This window comes from Nicotiana sylvestris, chromosome 7, assembly GCF_000393655.2.
Source record: "Nicotiana sylvestris chromosome 7, ASM39365v2, whole genome shotgun sequence".
In the NCBI taxonomy this organism is placed as follows: Eukaryota; Viridiplantae; Streptophyta; class Magnoliopsida; order Solanales; family Solanaceae; genus Nicotiana; species Nicotiana sylvestris.
The window spans coordinates 100403060-100421293 of NC_091063.1; the positions used below are offsets into that span (position 1 = coordinate 100403060).

The window sequence follows — 18234 nt, forward strand, 5'->3', positions numbered from 1 at the left end:
AGATGGCTCCCGGGATGTTGAGTTGCCTATTTGTACCTTAGTCGTGCTTTTCCTATTTGTGGTATATTGTGCTATCTGTTTCTCCATTATTATGATCATACACTTTACGTATTTGTTGTTGATATACATTATGTTGTTGATTGTGAGCGTTATGGATCGATGGGTATTCTATGTGCATCGGCATGTTTGGATCAGGCTACGTGCCAGAACGGAGTCATGTTAGGATGTGATACTTTGTGATTATTTTGTTTATTTTCTTCTCCCTTATGGGATAGATCCATAGCATGGTGTCGTTGGGATTTGACCTGTTTGATTTGTTGGGTAGTTCTCTTATTTAGTTCTCCTTCCATCTTTGATTATATTTGAGTTGTTGCTTGTTGGGTGTATGGATTGTGTCATATGTGGCTTTTGGTGCATTTTAGGTGTGGAATATTGTATGAGCATCTTGTACTGGGTAAGATGAGGTTATTGGACCTGGAATTAGAGTAATCGGATTTGGATAAGGTATTTTATAATAATAATAATGTCATTAGTAAATAGAATTTGGCGATGGTTCGTGTCGGACGAGAGAACTCAATGACTTGTGGATATTTGTTGAGTGATTATGAGTTTCTACATGTTCTTTACATTTTTAGCGGTGTTTCAATGGTTCGAAACAAGGTTTTTCATGATGCGAAGTATGTTGTCGGTACCGGTTTGGTAGCACCTATTATAGCTTGGATATATTACTATGAGTAACTGAGTTATGTGGTACATCGTGTGATTATATCTTGGAATATGGCTATGTCTTGATGCAGCTTGTTTAGACTTATACAGTGTATAGATACGAGAATCGGGCCTTATAAGGAATTTTGGATGTTGGAGATTGGGTTCTAAGGGTTATGTATTAAGGTGGAAGAAAGAATCTTCATTCGGGATTTTGCTAATAAGCTTATATAGGTTGTGGGGACGTGGGGTCACCTATGGGTTTGTTTATGGTGAGTTTATATAGTGATTGGGAGAGAATGTAATGACCCGACCTATCATTTTGAGCATTAGCATTCCATTCGATGGTTTGGAACTTGTGTGGGGGAAACCACCCTTTAGGATTTGGGTTAATTGTGTTATTTGAATTGTGTGGAAGATGTATATACGAGGTGACGAGTGTATACACGGGCTTATATGTGGTACTCTGACCGGTTTAGACTTTTTGGCTCTTTCACGGATTTAATTGTAATTGTCATATCATGTTATATCTTCCGTTGTTAAATTGGTCATGCATGCTTTATTTGATGTTGTTATCACATGTTCTATCTTTTATTGTCGAACATGCTCTTATATGCCTTAATTGATATTGTTATCTCTCTTATTGTTACGTGTCTTTTATTGTTGAGTTATTCTCATGTAAAGTTGCTATTTCATGATGTCTCTTCATGTTGAATTATTATCTTGCATTTAGACGTAGTTACTATTTCATACTATAGTTTTGTTGTTAAGCTTATATTATATAATTGAATTGGAAGTTGTCTTTTCGTGAGAGTCCATTCATTTTTAGCTATTGAAGTTGAAGCTATAAAAGTTATTATCACATTGAGGTTGAAGTTGTTGATTATTGCGATACCTTTCCTTGTTGAGTAATTCTCATTCATTTTGTTATTGTTGATATTCTTGTGCATATTGTGGTTCAGCCATGGGCTATATGTTTTTGTAATATTGGTACTGTTGAGTTTGGCAAAGTGTTGTAGCCTATGGGCACATGTGGTGCTAGTTGTTTATTATGTTGTGATATTGATATGCATGCGGTAGTATAAGGATAGGGGTTGATACGCATGCGGTATGATAAGGTGGGATTATACGCGTGTTGCTAGTAAGGCAATTACTTGAAGCCACGCGGTGAGATAAGGGAGCTAAAACGCGTGCAGCTATTTCGGAAAAATATTTTCAAAAATAAATGCAAGGTTCACGCGGTGATATAAGGAAAGATTGTGATTATGACTTGTGAAATGTGATTTCGAGGCGGTACCTTGGTTGTGATTCTTAGTTATACATTCTATGTTGGGACAACTTGTTGACTTGAAGGGCTATTATTTTTCCTTAAACCATCTCACTTGTATTTTGATTGTGTTTGGTTATTTATTATTATCTTGGTGTTGAAACGATTATGGCTTCTCGTGTGAGTCGTGCATTCTACGTGATTTATTGTATCGCTTTAAAATGTCAATCTTTGCCTCCGTTATAACTTGGTGAATTAATTATCAATGTGAATTTAATTATGTGGAGTGACTATATCATATTCTATTGAGTTGTTGGTAACATAACAGTTTAAGTAAAAGAATTATTAACATGCTTTATTCTATGTGTCTCTTAAGATAGAACTCGTTAACTCACTCGGCGCCTTATTATTTTAAATGGTTATCACACTTTCACTATAATTGGGTTATCAAATTTTACTCGTCACCTTGTTTGATGATTACTTTACTTAAAATTGTTATCATGTTTTTCTTTTAACAAATTCTATATTTAATTTGTTAATTAATTAATATTTTGCTTTGTTTAAATATGATATTTTTACTCAATTTTGTTGATTTCCAAACTAAACCCATCTGATACTTTATTTTTGTATAAATTATATCTTAATTTACTTTATATGATTTTTAATATAAACTTATTATTTTATTTGATGCCTTATTTTATTCAAAATTTATTTTATGTTTTATGGTATTTAAATATATCTCCCGATTATTTTAATTGATATTTATCACGGTTGAAATGTACATGATAGCACGTGGGCTTTTCCTTGAGAAGGTGATTGGTTGTTGTGGGCATGAGGTGCCATATGTGTGAGAATTGGAATTTGTGGTTCATGATTTGTGATTTACGAGGTGTGGTGCCTCGGGGTAATTCTTGTTATAAGTCCATGCGTTGAGAACGATTTGATTATTTGAGTTGTCATTTGTTTTTCCCTATTTGAGTTTATTCATATCTCATCGGTGTTCTGATTATATTGCTTCTTTATTACCCATTTACTAGTTGTTGTCATTTGTGTTTCTATTATTTTATTGTTGGTTGTAAATCAAAAATATTTCCTCTGTTAGCCTTATATTGATGTTCTTTCCATTGTTAGCTTTATGTATATTTTGAACAGTTTTCTATGTCTAGTAGGTATCTTGACCTGGCCTCGTCACTACTCTATAGAGATTAGGCTTGATACTTACTAAGTACTATTGTGGTGTATTCATGCTACGCTTCTGCATATTTTTGTGCAGATTCAGGTACTTCTGATCGTGTTGTTGAGAGTTGTATCTGCGTGGCTAGAGACTCCAAGGTATACCTACACGACGTTCGCAAGCCTCGGAGTCACCTTCAAATAATATCGTTACTACTATTTATCTTCATTTTAAAATAGTAATGTATTTAGAAATTTCAGTGTATTTCAGTAGAGCTTATGATTCCGTACGATAGGTTTTGGGAATGTATAACTATGGGTCGTTTGGAACTATGTATGTCTAGTGTTTTATGATTTAATGATTAAAAATTTTAATTATGTTATTAACTCAGTATGTGTTAGGCATACATAGTCATATGGACTAGGTGCCATCATAACATCCTCTGGCGGAATTTTGGGGTCGTGACAGAATGAGGTCCAATGCGCACCAACTCTAAAAACGCTTTAACATGCAGGTCATGGATATCTGAGCCAAATTGTTCTACTCTAGATCACTTCTTCCTTCTATCAGCTGTTCTGCCATATTTGAAAGACCATTATGTAGAAACCGGTGAAATTTTACCAGCTGAGCTTGTTCCTCTAGCCAAGATTGGCTCACTATATCTGCTTCTTCAACTTTTACAACTTGTAGGAATTCACTCTCTTCGTCGAGTTGAGGTTGCTCTAGAAAATTGGCCATTAATTCTTCCATTCTAGCCTGCGGTACCTTGACTTCTAAGGCAATTTTTTTTAAATTTCATCATTTTTCTCAATTATTTGCCGCACTGTGTCTATAATACGAGCAGCGCATTCCACATCGTTTACTTCAATGCTCTTAACAAAATTACAAACATTAATAGATAAATCATAATAAGAGCTCGAGTGGGATAATAAAAATTAGGACAATCATCCCAATGGCCACCTTGACCACCACATACATTACAAATATTCCACGCAAAAGATTGAGATGGTGTACCCAACTCGCTCCCGAAAATATTCTCACAATTTTTTCATAAGTGCGGTTCTCCATACTATAGACAAGGATTACCAAAATAAGAATGACCAATATTTGACAAATTTTCATTCCAAGATGTCATGTCAACAAAGATAATTAAATATTAAACTAAGCTAAAATAAATAAATAAATAAATAAATAAATAAATAAATAACTTGAATAGACAAAAAGTAACAATCTAATCTAGTAAAATAGTTAATTTCTAAGTCCCCAGTAATGGCGTCAAATACTTGTTGCTCCCAAACGCACACACAAGTATACGTGGTCATACAAGTAATATAAGATTATAAGTCTAGATATCGTACTTATGGGAACTTTTGATTAACTATTTATTAAATTAAACTAAGACAATTAATCTATTCAAGCAATTTTCTAAAGTATGAATATTTAACTAAAACTAATCTAGAGTAGCAAATTAAGCGATTACAGAAAACAAGTCGGAAACCTTAGAGACGAATTCAATTGGAGAAAATATTCTAGATCTATGGGTTAGCTAACAATCCCGTTGAATCTTTCACTTAAATTGCCTAATTAATCTATCTAGTTTATTGATTGACAGACTTAATATTAATCGTAGTATTCTCCCGAAGTACTACTCGCCTATTCAAGCTAATCTAACACATATATTCCTATAGAATTAGGATTAACAAGAACGCATTAACAATTCCTGTATAGTAACCAAGCAAGGCGATTAGGTATATCCCTATCCTAATCGCAAATTCGTTCTTGATACTGAGGTTCTAGATCTCGCTCTACTCAATCATACATGCAATCTAAAAATTCCATATCTCGAGTTCAATCCTAGATAGTATTCAAATGATGATCAAGCAATCAAACAATGAAGCGCAAGATTGTATAAATAAAATAATATGATAAAATAATAAAAACAATTAAAGAATCAAACTACAACATTCATAAAACCCCACAACTCTAGAACTAATAAACTATAAGATTAAAGGAAGAGAAGAGAAGAAAACTAGTAGAAAGTTTGCTCCAATGTATCCCCAAAGTGAATTCTCCTTCAAAGTAGCGTCCTCCTTTCTCCAAAATAGGTTTAGACTTCTTTTTATACGAGTTGGGTTGTATAGGAGCATCAAAACCTTGTCCCGAGCGAAACAGGAGAGTGTCCCATCACCCAGCGTCCAGGGTAGTGCGTCGCGCTAGCCCTGGCGCTGGCCTGTGCGCGATGCACTACCCAGGGCACTACACTTGACCCTTTTTTTCTTTTGTTCTCTATGCTTCAACTCATGCACTTTTGTTCCACATTCCTTCCGGGTAATTCCTATACATAAATTACCACGAATTAGAATAAATCATTACATTCCACATCCAAGATCCACAAAATATGAGTAAAATGTGAGGCGATATGCATATAAATGTGCATACGTTAAGCCAAATATCATATTTACATGTGGAGGCACAGTCATATCTGGGCGATCAACTAAGCAATTAATCGTGACTATTTCATCTAATCATGCTGAGATAATTGTTATCCATGAAGCAAGTCGAGAATGTATGTGGTTGAGGTCTATAATATATCTTATTCGAGAAAAATGTGATTTGAAGTGTGACAAACTATCCACGATTTTGTATGAAGACAATGCAGCATGCATAGCCCAATTGAAGTGAGGATTCATAAAAGGAGATAGGAGAAAGAAAATTTCACCAAAGTTATTTTTCACACATGATCTTCAAAAGAATAGTGATATCAATGTACTACAGATTCATTGAAGTGATAAAATGACTGATTTGTTCATCAAATCTCTACCTACGCCAACCTTCAAGAAGCTAGTATACAAGATTGAGATGTGAAGGCTCAAAGATGTGAATTGATGCTCTTATCAGGGGGAGTTAATATGTGTTGTACTCTTTTCTCCTTACAAAGTTTTGTCCCACTGGGATTTCCTTGCAAGGTTTTTAACGAGGCAACCAAAAGGCGTATTTCTAAATATATGTACTCTTTTTCCTTCTCGAAAATTTTTTTCCACTGAATTTTATTTTAGTTAAGGTTCAAACGAGTCATATTATCTACTAATGGACTTTCAATGGGGAGTGTTGTAGATCATGTAGTATGAAATTACCTGGGAGAAAGTTAGTTAATCATAAACTAGTCTAGTTAATTGGTCACTAAGATTGGTTACTTGGTCACCAAGATTTGTTACTTGGCCACCAAGATTAGTTACTAGGTCACAAAGCAACTTTCTAATAAATAGGAGACTTCTCTACTCATTTGTAATAACATAGTCAAGAAAAGATCTAGTATTATCTCTCTCTAAATTACCTTTATCTAAATGGGTTAGGGGCATTGAGGTGGCATGATCATCGAATGTCAGTGTCACGTTGGATTGGATGTCTAATTTGGACAAACTTAACAGAAGAGGGGTATATTTGAACTAATAGTATTACGACATGAGTATATTTGGACCCAAAATATAACGAAGGGTATATTTAAGCCTTTTCTCATAGTACATGGGTATATTTTGCTCTTTGCCGTTTTTAATTTAGACAAGCTATGTACCACTGGCACTGTGTATATGTTTCAATTTAATTCAAAATTCGACCTATCGACATTCCAAAAGAAAAGTAAAAAAAGTTAATTTAAATTTCAGTTCACCCGAATACTTAAACTTAAAATAATTAAAATATATAAAATATAATAGTGTATAATAGATGTATAATTTATATATAAGTAACAATTATCGGCTAAAAAATAAACAGTGAATTTGGCTATTTGTCTAAAGATCGTAAAAATTGCACGGGGCACATTATTTAGTCGTCCCCATTTAATCTATACCCATTTTTTTAAAACTTTTAACTTGTACCCACTTTTTAAACAACTTCAGCCCCTTTCTCCTCCTCCTTCTCCTCCTCAAAGTTATATCCGCCCCCATCTTGCTCAATGTTGCATTAGGCGGTCAGTGTCAGTACGACCTAACTTCTGATGGGAAGTTCACATGTTCCTCTATTAGAAAAAGAAGCAAAAATGACATCTTTTCCAGGATTTTTGCACAAAGGAACTCCATTAAATTAAAATTCATTCCTTAGTTGGAGAAAGAAGCTCCCTTTGGATGATACCTTAGCCAAATTTAGTCGAAATATTATGTCCAAATGCCCTTGTTGTAGGTCTCCTCAACTAGAAACGTATTCATTGAGAGTGAGACTGCCAATAGAATCTGGAAATACTTTTCTCATACTATGGACATCAAGATAGATTAAAACTCTCTTTCGGAGCTGGTGGGGGCATCAACACAACAATTCTATGCAAGCTACAACAATTCTAACGCGAGAACAAAAACTCACAAAATAAAAACTTTAGCTCTAGAGCTGAACTTCAGGCCCGGCTACTAGAATGCTAAAATTTTGTGTGATTGTCTTTGCTACTTCAGCCCTGTATGCTGAAGTTATGTGAAAAAGCGGGTACGCTTGCAATTTTTTTTTTACAATGTGTGCACAAGTTAAAACGTGACAGAAAAAGCGGGTATAGATGCAAATGCCCCAAAATTACATTGTATAGCTGATCTTTATGGAGCATTTGCATCTATACCCGCTTTTTGTGTTACGTTTTAACTTGTGCCCGCTTTGCAAAAAATATTACAAGGTACCCGCTTTTTCGCATAACTTCAGCATACGGGGCTGAAGTAGCAAAGGCAATCATGCAAAACTTCAGCATTCTAGTAGCCGGGCCTAAAGTTCAGCTCTAGAGCTGAAGTTTTTGTTTTGTAACTGGCGAAGTTTTTGTTTTTGTAACTGGCGAACTTCAGCTCTAGAGCTGAAGTTTTTATTTTGTAACTGGCGAACTTCAGCTCTAGAGCTGAAGTTTTTGTTCTCGCGTTAGTATTGTTATACCTTGCATAGAATTGTTGTGTTGATGCCCCCACCAGCTCCGAAAGAGATTTTTAATCTATCTTGATATCCATAGTCTGAGAAAAGTATTTTCAGATTCTATTGGCAGTCTCACTCTCAATGAATACGTTTTTAGTTGAGGAGACCTACAACAAGGGCATTTGGAGATAATATTTCGACTAAATTTGGCTAAGGTATCATCCAAAGGGGACTTCTTTCTCCAACTAAGGAATGAAGCTTAATTTAATGGAACTCCTTTGCGCAAAAATCCTAGAAAAGATGTCATTTTTGCTTCTTTTTCTAACAGAGGAACATGTGAACTTCCCATTAGAAATTAGGTCGCACTGGCATTGATCGCCTAATACAACATTGAGTAAGATAGGGGTGGATATAACTTTGAGGAAGAGGAGGAGGAGAAAGAGGCTGAATTTGTTTAAAAAGTAAGTACAGGTAAAAAAAATGGATATAGGTTAAATTGAGGCGACCAAATAAGATGTTCGTGCAATTTTTAATGTATTTTTTTCAAAAATAAATTAGTTCTATTATGTTGGCCCAACCATAATACACCAACCACCGTACATACACCAGCACGGCGCCAATTGCCACCTTCCTCCCCCGTCAACCTCCCACTCCCAGTGTTAATCTTGAATGAGGCAAAATATCTGCAGAGACCAACCTAACAAAACCAATTTGAAGTTCTCCAGATGTTGAGAAGTATCAATCTTTTGCCTTCATCACTGAGCCTCCGTGCAGCATCTTCACTGCACATTCTACCGGAAATGGCCTCAAATGGTAAATCTTTTTTACATTCTGAGTCAGCCCTTTTAAATTCTGCCAAGAATCATGATGAATTTTCAGCTGATGTAGAGAAGGTTTATAGAATTTTGAGAAAGTTTCATTCAAGGGTTCCAAAACTTGAGCTTGCTTTGCTAGAATCTGGTGTCCTAGTACATTCAGGCTTGACCGAACGTGTGTTGAGTCGTTGTGGTGATGCTGGGAATTTAGGCTACAGATTCTTTGTATGGGCCTCAAAGCAACCTGGTTATAGGCATAGTCATGATACATACAAATCAATGGTCAAGATTTTGGGGAAAATGAGGCAGTTTGGTACTGTATGGGCACTTGTTGAGGAGATGAGAAAAGAGAATCCTCAGTTTTTGACACCAGAAGTGTTTATTGTATTGATGAGGAGATTTGCCTCAGCTAGAATGGTAAAGAAAGCGATCGAGGTGTTGGATGAGATGCCCAAATATGGTTGTGAGCCAGATGACTATGTGTTCGGGTGTCTGTTGGATGCTTTGTGTAAGAATGGTAGCGTAAAAGAGGCAGCTGTATTGTTTGACGAAATGAGGTTTAGGTTTACCCCTACCATAAAGCATTTTACTTCATTGTTATATGGTTGGTGTAAAGAGGGGAAGCTTACTGAGGCGAAAATCGTGTTGGTGAAAATGAGGGAGGCAGGTTTCGAGCCAGACATTGTGGTTTATAACAACTTGCTTAATGGTTATGCAGTGTCTAGGAAAATGGCTGATGCATTTGATCTTCTGCAGGAGATGACAAAAAAAGGTTGCAACCCTAATGCAACTTCTTATACTATAGTAATTCAGGCACTTTGTTCGCAAGACAAGATGGAGGAAGCTATGCGGGTATTCTTGGATATGGAGAGAAACGGATGTGAAGCTGATGTTGTGACGTATACTACCTTGATAAGTGGATTTTGTAAGTGGGGAAAGATTGAAAAAGGTTATGAACTTCTGGATGATATGCTGCAGAAAGGGTATAATCCAAATCAGACTACTTATTTGCATATAATGTTAGCCCATGAGAAGAAGGAAGAGTTGGAAGAGTGTTTGGAACTTGTTAAGGAAATGGAGAATATCGGTATACCTCCTGACCTTAGCATCTATAATACAGTAATTCGTTTAGCTTGTAAATTGGGGGAAATTGATGAAGCTGTGCAAGCATGGAACCAAATAGAAACGAACGGGATCAGTCCAGGGGTTGACACCTTTGTCATTATGATTAATGGTTGTGTTGATCAAGGGCGTCTAATAGAAGCTTGTGATTACTTTAAAGAAATGATCGGACGAGGTCTTCTGTCTGCTCCTCAATATGGTACTCTGAAGGACCTGTTGAATACTCTGTTACGAGCAGAGAAACTTGAACTAGGTAAAGATGTCTGGAGTTGCATAATGACCAAAGGATGTGAGCTTAATGAGTATGCATGGACCATTTGGATTCATGCATTGTTTTCAAATGGAGATGTAAAAGAGGCTTGTTCGTACTTCTTAGATATGATGGATGCTGGTTTGATGCCTCAGCCAGACACATTTGCTAAGCTTATGCGGGGTCTAAGGAAGCTTTATAATAGACAGATTGCTGCAGAGATTACAGAGAAGCTGAGAAAAATGGCTGCAGAGAGAAATATGACTTTCAAGATGTACAAGCGACGTGGTGAAAGAGACTTGACAGAAAAAGCTAAGGCAAAACTGGATGGGAGAAAGAGGAGAGCTCGTCGACGTCGTTGGGGTAGCCATCATAGTCAGGCTAACACTTTATGATATAACACTTTATGATGTGAGATATCAGTGAGGAGGATGCTACCATGTTGATGCTGTTTGACTTCATATTACGTGGAGGGGGGTAGCTCGGTGCACTAAGCAAGCTCCTGCTATCGCGGGGTCCACGGAAGGGTCGAACCACATTGGGTCTTATGTACGCGGCTTTCTACAAGAAGCTATTTCCGCGGCTTGAACCCGTGAACTCTTGCTCACATGGCGGCAGCTTTTACCGTTGCACCAAAACTTTGTAACTCACTTAATTCACTAAGTATGATCAACAAATTTTTAGCTTATTTACTTTAGTGTGCTTTAGTAGATATGGTACTTGCTGAGCTTCCAATTGACAAAAGTCCTCTCTCTATCTGAAACACATTAATTTGGACTGTCATTGACATTGAGGGGGAAGGTTTGTTGCAAATATCTCCAGACTTCTTATTGATTTACCAATAGGGCAAGTTTATGTTCATTTATTTGTATCTAACTTATGCTGTTCACTGAAGTATCAGTTATATTCTAGTTTGCTCTGTCCTTCAGTCAAGGGAGAAGGCTTACACATAAATGCTTAGCAGCTTCCAGCTAAAATGTGCACCAAGGCAACCAAAAGATCTAATTATTACATAGCAAATCTCAGGTTTCACGGATGCTGATAAATTAGATGTTTCCTCACAGTCATCTACCTGGCATAATAGTTGTTGTTGACTTTATGGATCAGTTATCTGATGTCTTATGCAAGGAACAGCTAAAAGATTATATACATTAATTTCGACGCACTGGAAGAGCAATGCTCCCTGGTAAATTCCTTGAATAGAAATTCAAGTTGTGTAAAAAGAAAATAAAAACAAGAGTGAGATTGATTTTTGTCTCTTTTTCTATGTCATGATTTACTTTGCCTAATATTGTGGAATACCTAGTAGATATATGAGGATATAGCCAGGAATAGGATATCTTGAGATTCCGTTGCATGATATTGTAGAATATCAGTATGTATCCAGGAATAGGATTTATAGAATTTGGTTTACTTTAGTTTAGGTGCTAGCGTAGATTGGGACAGAAAATAGATGCTATGTCAGGTTATTGCATCTTTCTTTTCTTGTTTTTTTAGCTTATGAGTTGCTTTTAACAGGTCATTCAAGAAGAGTGATAACTTATTGAAGACATTTCGTCTTTATTAGGAGCGAAAGATACAAGGACTCGGAAGTTCATTGCTCGTGCCTTTTACTCCCAAGATTTAGGGGTGTCTGTGCGAGATGGAGTGGAGGTATATTTTTCTCATTTTTGTTTGCATCCGAGTGTAGCTTGGTTCTGTAGTTTTTTTTCTTTTGATGTTGTTCAGTAGTAATAACAAAATATATAGATATCGATGGAGATGTTTTAATATGGTATCAGTCCTTTTCGCTGCATGTATATGTGCATGTGCAAGTGTTCTTGCAATTAATGCAGTGATTTGGGGACACGACATGCTTCCCTGCAATTAATATATGTCGAGTTGATGCCTTCCTAAGAAGTGGGAAATATTCAGTGCGCTATTTTCTACACCTTGGATCAATTAGAAAGTGGAAATAGAAAGATACTGCGGAGTTTATCTTCCTGTAAACTGCATCTGTTTGTTGGCTGTGGAGCTTTTTCCACCTACTGCTTGTGACTTCTTTGTAGAATGGGCCCTATTCTTCCTTGCAAACAAAAGCGATACTGTAAATGATTTTCATGTATTGCATGTCGTATGTTATTCTCATATTCTGGCAGCATGGATTTAGAGTCTCATTCTGCCATATGTTGGGAGTGTCCACATTTAGCAAATGAGCATCCGTGGTTAGGAGGCATGGTGGAAGTCGTTCAACAATACTGTTATGATTATTTGTGTTATAAAATTTGTAAATATTCTGTAATTAATGGATGTAATTACTGAATTTGATTATGGAATATTGTTTATCAATTAGGGAGACCCAGTCCAAATAATTGTGCATTATTTCTTGTTTTAGAGCATGTCTATCAGAAATTAGAGAATCCAGAGAGAAGATTGAGACAAATATCTTCCTCCTATAGCATACAAACTTTAGATGTATATCTTTATACTTGTACCATGTGGTTACGACTTTCGTGTACACACTTTAATCCTCTAAGAAACTAAACTTAGCTATCTAACACATCTCTTCAAGTTGATACATACTTTTCATATGTGACAAGCTTGTCACATTGGTTGCTAGTTCGAGAACCTAACAGGGATTGCTGAATATGTCTGCAAGTTATTTTACTTTACTATTTTTGTAACGATGTCGTTTGAGAATATCTTCTCTCTAACAAAGTGAACTAAATTTTAATGTGTTTGTTTGGTCCTCTCATGAAAGGGGAGTCTCTTATTGACCCGAGAGATATAAGAGATCAGTTGATTTCTTGAACTATGTCACAATCACTCGTTCTGATATTCAAGCTATTCTATATTTTCGACATCACATAAGGAGAATATCGGAGTGCTCGAATTATAAGTGGATTAGACTGAGCAACATGGGCGTTTCTGGTTGGTATGGTTAACTCTTGCCTTTGTATAATGTTTTCCCGAATGCACTTTACATCTTATTTCTATTAGCAAATGTACATAAACATTTGATTCTTCCATAAGTTTTAGTGACAAATCTATTATGATGCAGAATTGAGGTACAGGAGGAAAGGGCATTTGAAGGTATATGGTATCCGTCTGGTGCTTCTTCCATTGTATAGTTGCTGAGCCTCTTTTACTTGTTTACAGTTGTGTTGGACATCCAGGCCTTTTTAATCTTTTGTAGATGATCCCGTGATCCTTTTCTAGGCAATCACTTCACTCGTCGTGCCAGCTTTGGCAACTACAGTGTAACTCTTTCTGGAGCTGAGTCTACAAATCATGCGAAGTTACCCTTTGAACTTGTTCAACATGATGTGAGGCCTTGGAAAATATATTCATGTTACCTTTATTGACTATTATTCTTGAACTTGGTTGTTTTTATGCAAATTTCCCAAGTGATTTTCACTATTCAAAAATTTATATGCACATATCAAGACCGTGAAGAACTTGTTACTTCCTCGGGGAAACGCAAGTGGCGTGATACCACTAATAATATAAAATGAGTAGAGTGTCACGACCCCGGTTCGCCCTCTGTGAACCATCGTGACGGCACCTAGTCTCTACGACTAGGTAAGCCTAAATTGCAGAATAAAAACAATTTAAAACAGAAATAGAGTGATATAACAGCGTTTAAAAGTGTCACTCGGCATACACAGTACCAACTCTCATAAACTAATACAGTTTTCCCAAAACCCGGAAACTCATGAATCACAAGCTACGAATATAATAAAATGCTCAAACTCCGAAATGTCTACATCAACAGAAAAGATGGAAGGGCTGTCACTACAAGATAGAATGGAAAGGGACTCCTCGGTCTGCGGACACGGCAGATATACCTCGAAGTCTCGGAGCAGTCACCTCGCCTCAAGGGTGATAGGACTGAGTCGCAGTACCTGGATCTGCACATGAAAAACATGCGCATAAAGGGCATGAGTACACCACAGCGGTACTCAGTAAGTGCCAAGCCTAACCTCGGTCGGGTAGTGACGAGGAAGGTCAGGGCCCTACTGAGATTAAATAAATATAGAGATGACAGAATAAGATAAGCATTACAACTGAGAATCTACAATAAGAACTTAATACAGGATAATAAGGAATACAATAACTGAAACAGAGATAAAGATAAAGACCATCACAAGGAAATACTACTCATAACAAGGATAATAACCGGGGATCCTTCAGTATCCTCAATATATATGCCCAGGGATCTCTTGGTATCCCGAGGATCTTTTGGTATCCTCAATATATATGCTAGGGATCTCTTGGTATCCCGAGGATCTCTTGGTATCCTCAATATACGTGCCAGGGATCTCTTGGTATCCCGCACCTCAGTTCAAATCATAAATACGTACATGGGATCTCCCGGGATGCCGTCCAGCAGTCCCAAAGTAAAACACACAGCAGCAACACAAGAATACTCAATTAAACTCAATTTCGTACCAAATAAAACAGGTAATTCTAATTTAGCATGCTTCACAGAATTCAATTAAGGCAGTTTAAGCAAATAAACAATTAAGTTAATTAGACATGCTTTTTCTAAGCTAGCAATAGGTTTAAATTGCAAGTAAAATGAAACAGGAAAAAGGAACACAATTGAAATTACTTAAAGAAAACCGAATTTTCAACAATTAGCTCGAGTACGCACCCGTCACCTCACGTACAAGGCATTTCAATTATCAAATATACCAAATCCTAGAGGGAAGGTCCCCCGCATAAGGTTAGGCAAGCCACTTACCTCAAACCAGCTCAAATCAATCTGAAACCACTCTCTTGCCGCGGTACTCGGCTCCAAATGGCCCAAATCTATTCAATTAAATTTCATAATATAAATAACACTTCAAGTAACTGATTCTACAAAGAAATTCTAATCTAATACGCGAAATTAGGAAAAATAACCAAAATGCCCCTCGGGCCCACGTCTCGGAATCATGTAAAATTTACATTTCCAGAATCCTTACACCCCCACGAGTTCAGGCATACAAAAAGTACCAAAGTCGGACCTCAATTGGTCCCTCAAATCATCACTCAAAGGCCACTAATTAGTCAAGTCATAACCCCCAATTTATCACTGATTTTCCTTAATTTTCCATGCTTAAATTGATAAAAATCATTCCAATAACGAGTTTAGGGACCAAAGACCTTACCCCAGTGAACTTCTCTGAAAATCTCTCTTGAAAAGTGCTCCCCAAGCTTCTTCCCGTTTGAAAAGAGGTAAAAAATGGCTGAATTTTGCGAAGGCAAGTATTTATATGTTTCTTACCAGTGATTTCCGCATCTGCGGTCCCGCTTTTGCGGACCAATGGTCGCATCTGCGACAATCACTAACTCAGCCCGATTCTGCATCTGCGACTCCCCATCCGTAGATACGGTACCGCTCTTGCGGAAATTCTACCGCTTCTGCGGCTCCTGCTGAACCTCCCATTTCCGCTTCTGCGATGCCAAATGCTGCTTCCAAACCTGCAGGTGCGGTTATGACAGAAAACCAGCTGAAGCTGCAACTCCAAACTCCAAAAATCATTCTGTCAACCATCTGAAATCATTCTGAGGCCTCGGGACCTCAACCAAAGGCACCAACAAGTCTAATATTACTGTACAAACTTATCCCAATCCTTAAAACACCTAAAACAACATCGAAACGACGAATCAACCACTGATTCAAGCCTAAAAATTTCAAAACTCTAAAAATATGTTTTCGATCAAAAAGTCTATCAAACCTCGTCTGAATAACCTGAAATTTTGCACACGTCACATTCAACACTACGGAGCTACTCCAACTTTCGGAATTCCTTTCCGACCCTCGGATCAAAATCTCACTATCGAACCGCAAACTTCAAAATTCAACCTTTCGGCATTTCAAGCCTAAATTAGCTACGAACCTCCAAAACACCATCTGATCACTCCCCTAAGCCCGAAATCACTAAACGGAGCTAACGGAACCATCCAAATTTCATTCTGAGGTCGTCTTCACACTGTTACGACTATGGTCAACTTTCCAACACTTAAGCTCTCATTTAGGGACTAAGTATCCCAGAACTCTCCGAAACTCAAAACCGAACATCCCGGCAAATCAAAATAGCAGAAACAAACACGGGAAAAGCAGTTAATAGGGGATTGGGGAGTTAATTATTAAGACGATCGGCCAGGTCGTCACATCCTCCAACACTTAAACATGCGTTCGTCCTCGAACGAGCATAGAGACATACCTGAAGTAGTGAAAAGATGAGGGTAACGGCTGCGCATATCTTGCTCGGTCTCCCAGGTCGCCTCTTCGACCGGCTGACCTCGCCACTGAGCCTTTACTGATGCAATGTTCTTTGACCTCAGCTTTCTAACCTGCCTATCCAATATTGCCACTGGCTCCTCAACATAGGATAGATCCTTGTCCAACTGGACTGAACTGAAATCCAATACGTGCGACGGATCACCGTGATACCCCCGGAGCATCGAAACATGAAATATCAGATGAACTCTTGCCAAGCTGGGAGGTAAGGCAAGCTCATAAGCAACCTCCCCAACACGCCTCAATATCTCAAAAGGGCCAATAAACCTCGGACTCAACTTCCCTTTCTTCCCAAATCTCATAACGCCCTTCATAGGCGAAACTCGAAGCAGAACCCGCTCTTCAACCATGTAGGAAACATCACGAACCTTCCGGTTCGCGTAACTCTTCTGTCTGGACTGGCCTATCCGGAGTCTATCCTGAATCACCTTAACCTTCTCCAAAGCATCCTGAACCAAGTTTGTGCCCAACAATCTAACCTCACCCAACTCAAACCAACCCACCGGGGATCTACACCGCCTCCCATATAAAGTCTCATACAGTGTCATCTGAATGCTAGATTGATAGTTGTTGTTGTAAGCAAACTCTGTCAATGGCAAGAACTTATCCCAAGACCCTCCAAACTCAATCACGCACACATGAAGCATATCCTTAAGAATCTAAATAGTGCGCTCGGACTGTCCGTCCGTCTGAGGGTGAAATGTTGTACTCAACTCCACCCGAGTACCCAACTCATGCTGAACGACTCTCCAGAATCGTGATGTGAACTGAGTACCTTTATCTAAAATGATGGAAACCAGAATACCATGCAGACGAACAATCTCCCGGATATAGATCTCCGCCAACCGCTCCAAAGAATAAGTAGTACACACAAGAATGAAGTAAGCGGACTTGGTCAACCGATCCACAATCACCCAGATAGCATCGAACTTTCTCAAAGTCCGTGGGAGCCCAACTACAAAGTCCATGATGATTCGCTCCCACTTCCACTCCGGAATCTCTATCTGCTAAAGCAACCCACCCAGTCTCTGGTGCTTATACTTCACCTGCTCACAGTTAAGGCACCGAGCTACAAATCCAACTATATATTTCTTCATCTGCCTCCACCAGTAGTGCTGCCTCAAATCTTGATACATCTTCGCGGTACCGGGATGAATGGAATACCGCGAACTGTGGGCCTCCTCTAGAATCAACTCCTGAAGCCCATCAACATTGGGTACACAGATCCGACCCTGCATCCTCAATACCCTATCATCACCAATAGCCACATCTATGGCATCACCGTGCTAAACCTCATCCTTGAGGACAAGCAAATGAGGGTCATCATACTGATGCTTCCTGATACGATCAAATAAGGAAGACCGAGAAACCACGCAAGCTAGAACCCGACTGGGCTCCGAAAGATCCAATCTCACAAACTGGTTGGCTAAGGCCTGAACATCCATCGCCATAGGCCTGTCCGATGCTAGTGAATAAGCCAAACTCCCCAAACTCTCTGCCTGGCGACTCAAAGCATCGGCCACCGTATTGGCCTTGCCCGGGTGATACAAAATAGTGATATCGTAGTCCTTCAGCAACTCTAACCACCTCCTCTGGCACAAATTTAGATCATTTTGCTTGAATAGGTGTTGCAAGCTCCAATGATCAGTATAAATCTCACAAGGCACACCGTACAAATAATGACGCCAGATCTTCAGGGCATGAACAATGGCAGCTAACTCAAGGTCGTTGACCGATAATTCTTCTCATGTACTT

General features: G+C 38.1%; 1 protein-coding gene across 1 annotated transcript; it reads left to right on the forward strand.

Moving 5' to 3' along the window:
• Positions 1 to 8484: 8484 nt before the first annotated feature.
• Positions 8485 to 11069, forward strand: LOC104245701 (putative pentatricopeptide repeat-containing protein At5g65820). Its single transcript, XM_009801356.2, has one exon. It carries the CDS (start codon positions 8747 to 8749, stop codon positions 10601 to 10603), a length of 1857 nt encoding a protein of 618 aa, XP_009799658.1. The 5' UTR covers positions 8485 to 8746; the 3' UTR covers positions 10604 to 11069.
• The last annotated feature ends 7165 nt before the right edge of the window (positions 11070 to 18234 follow it).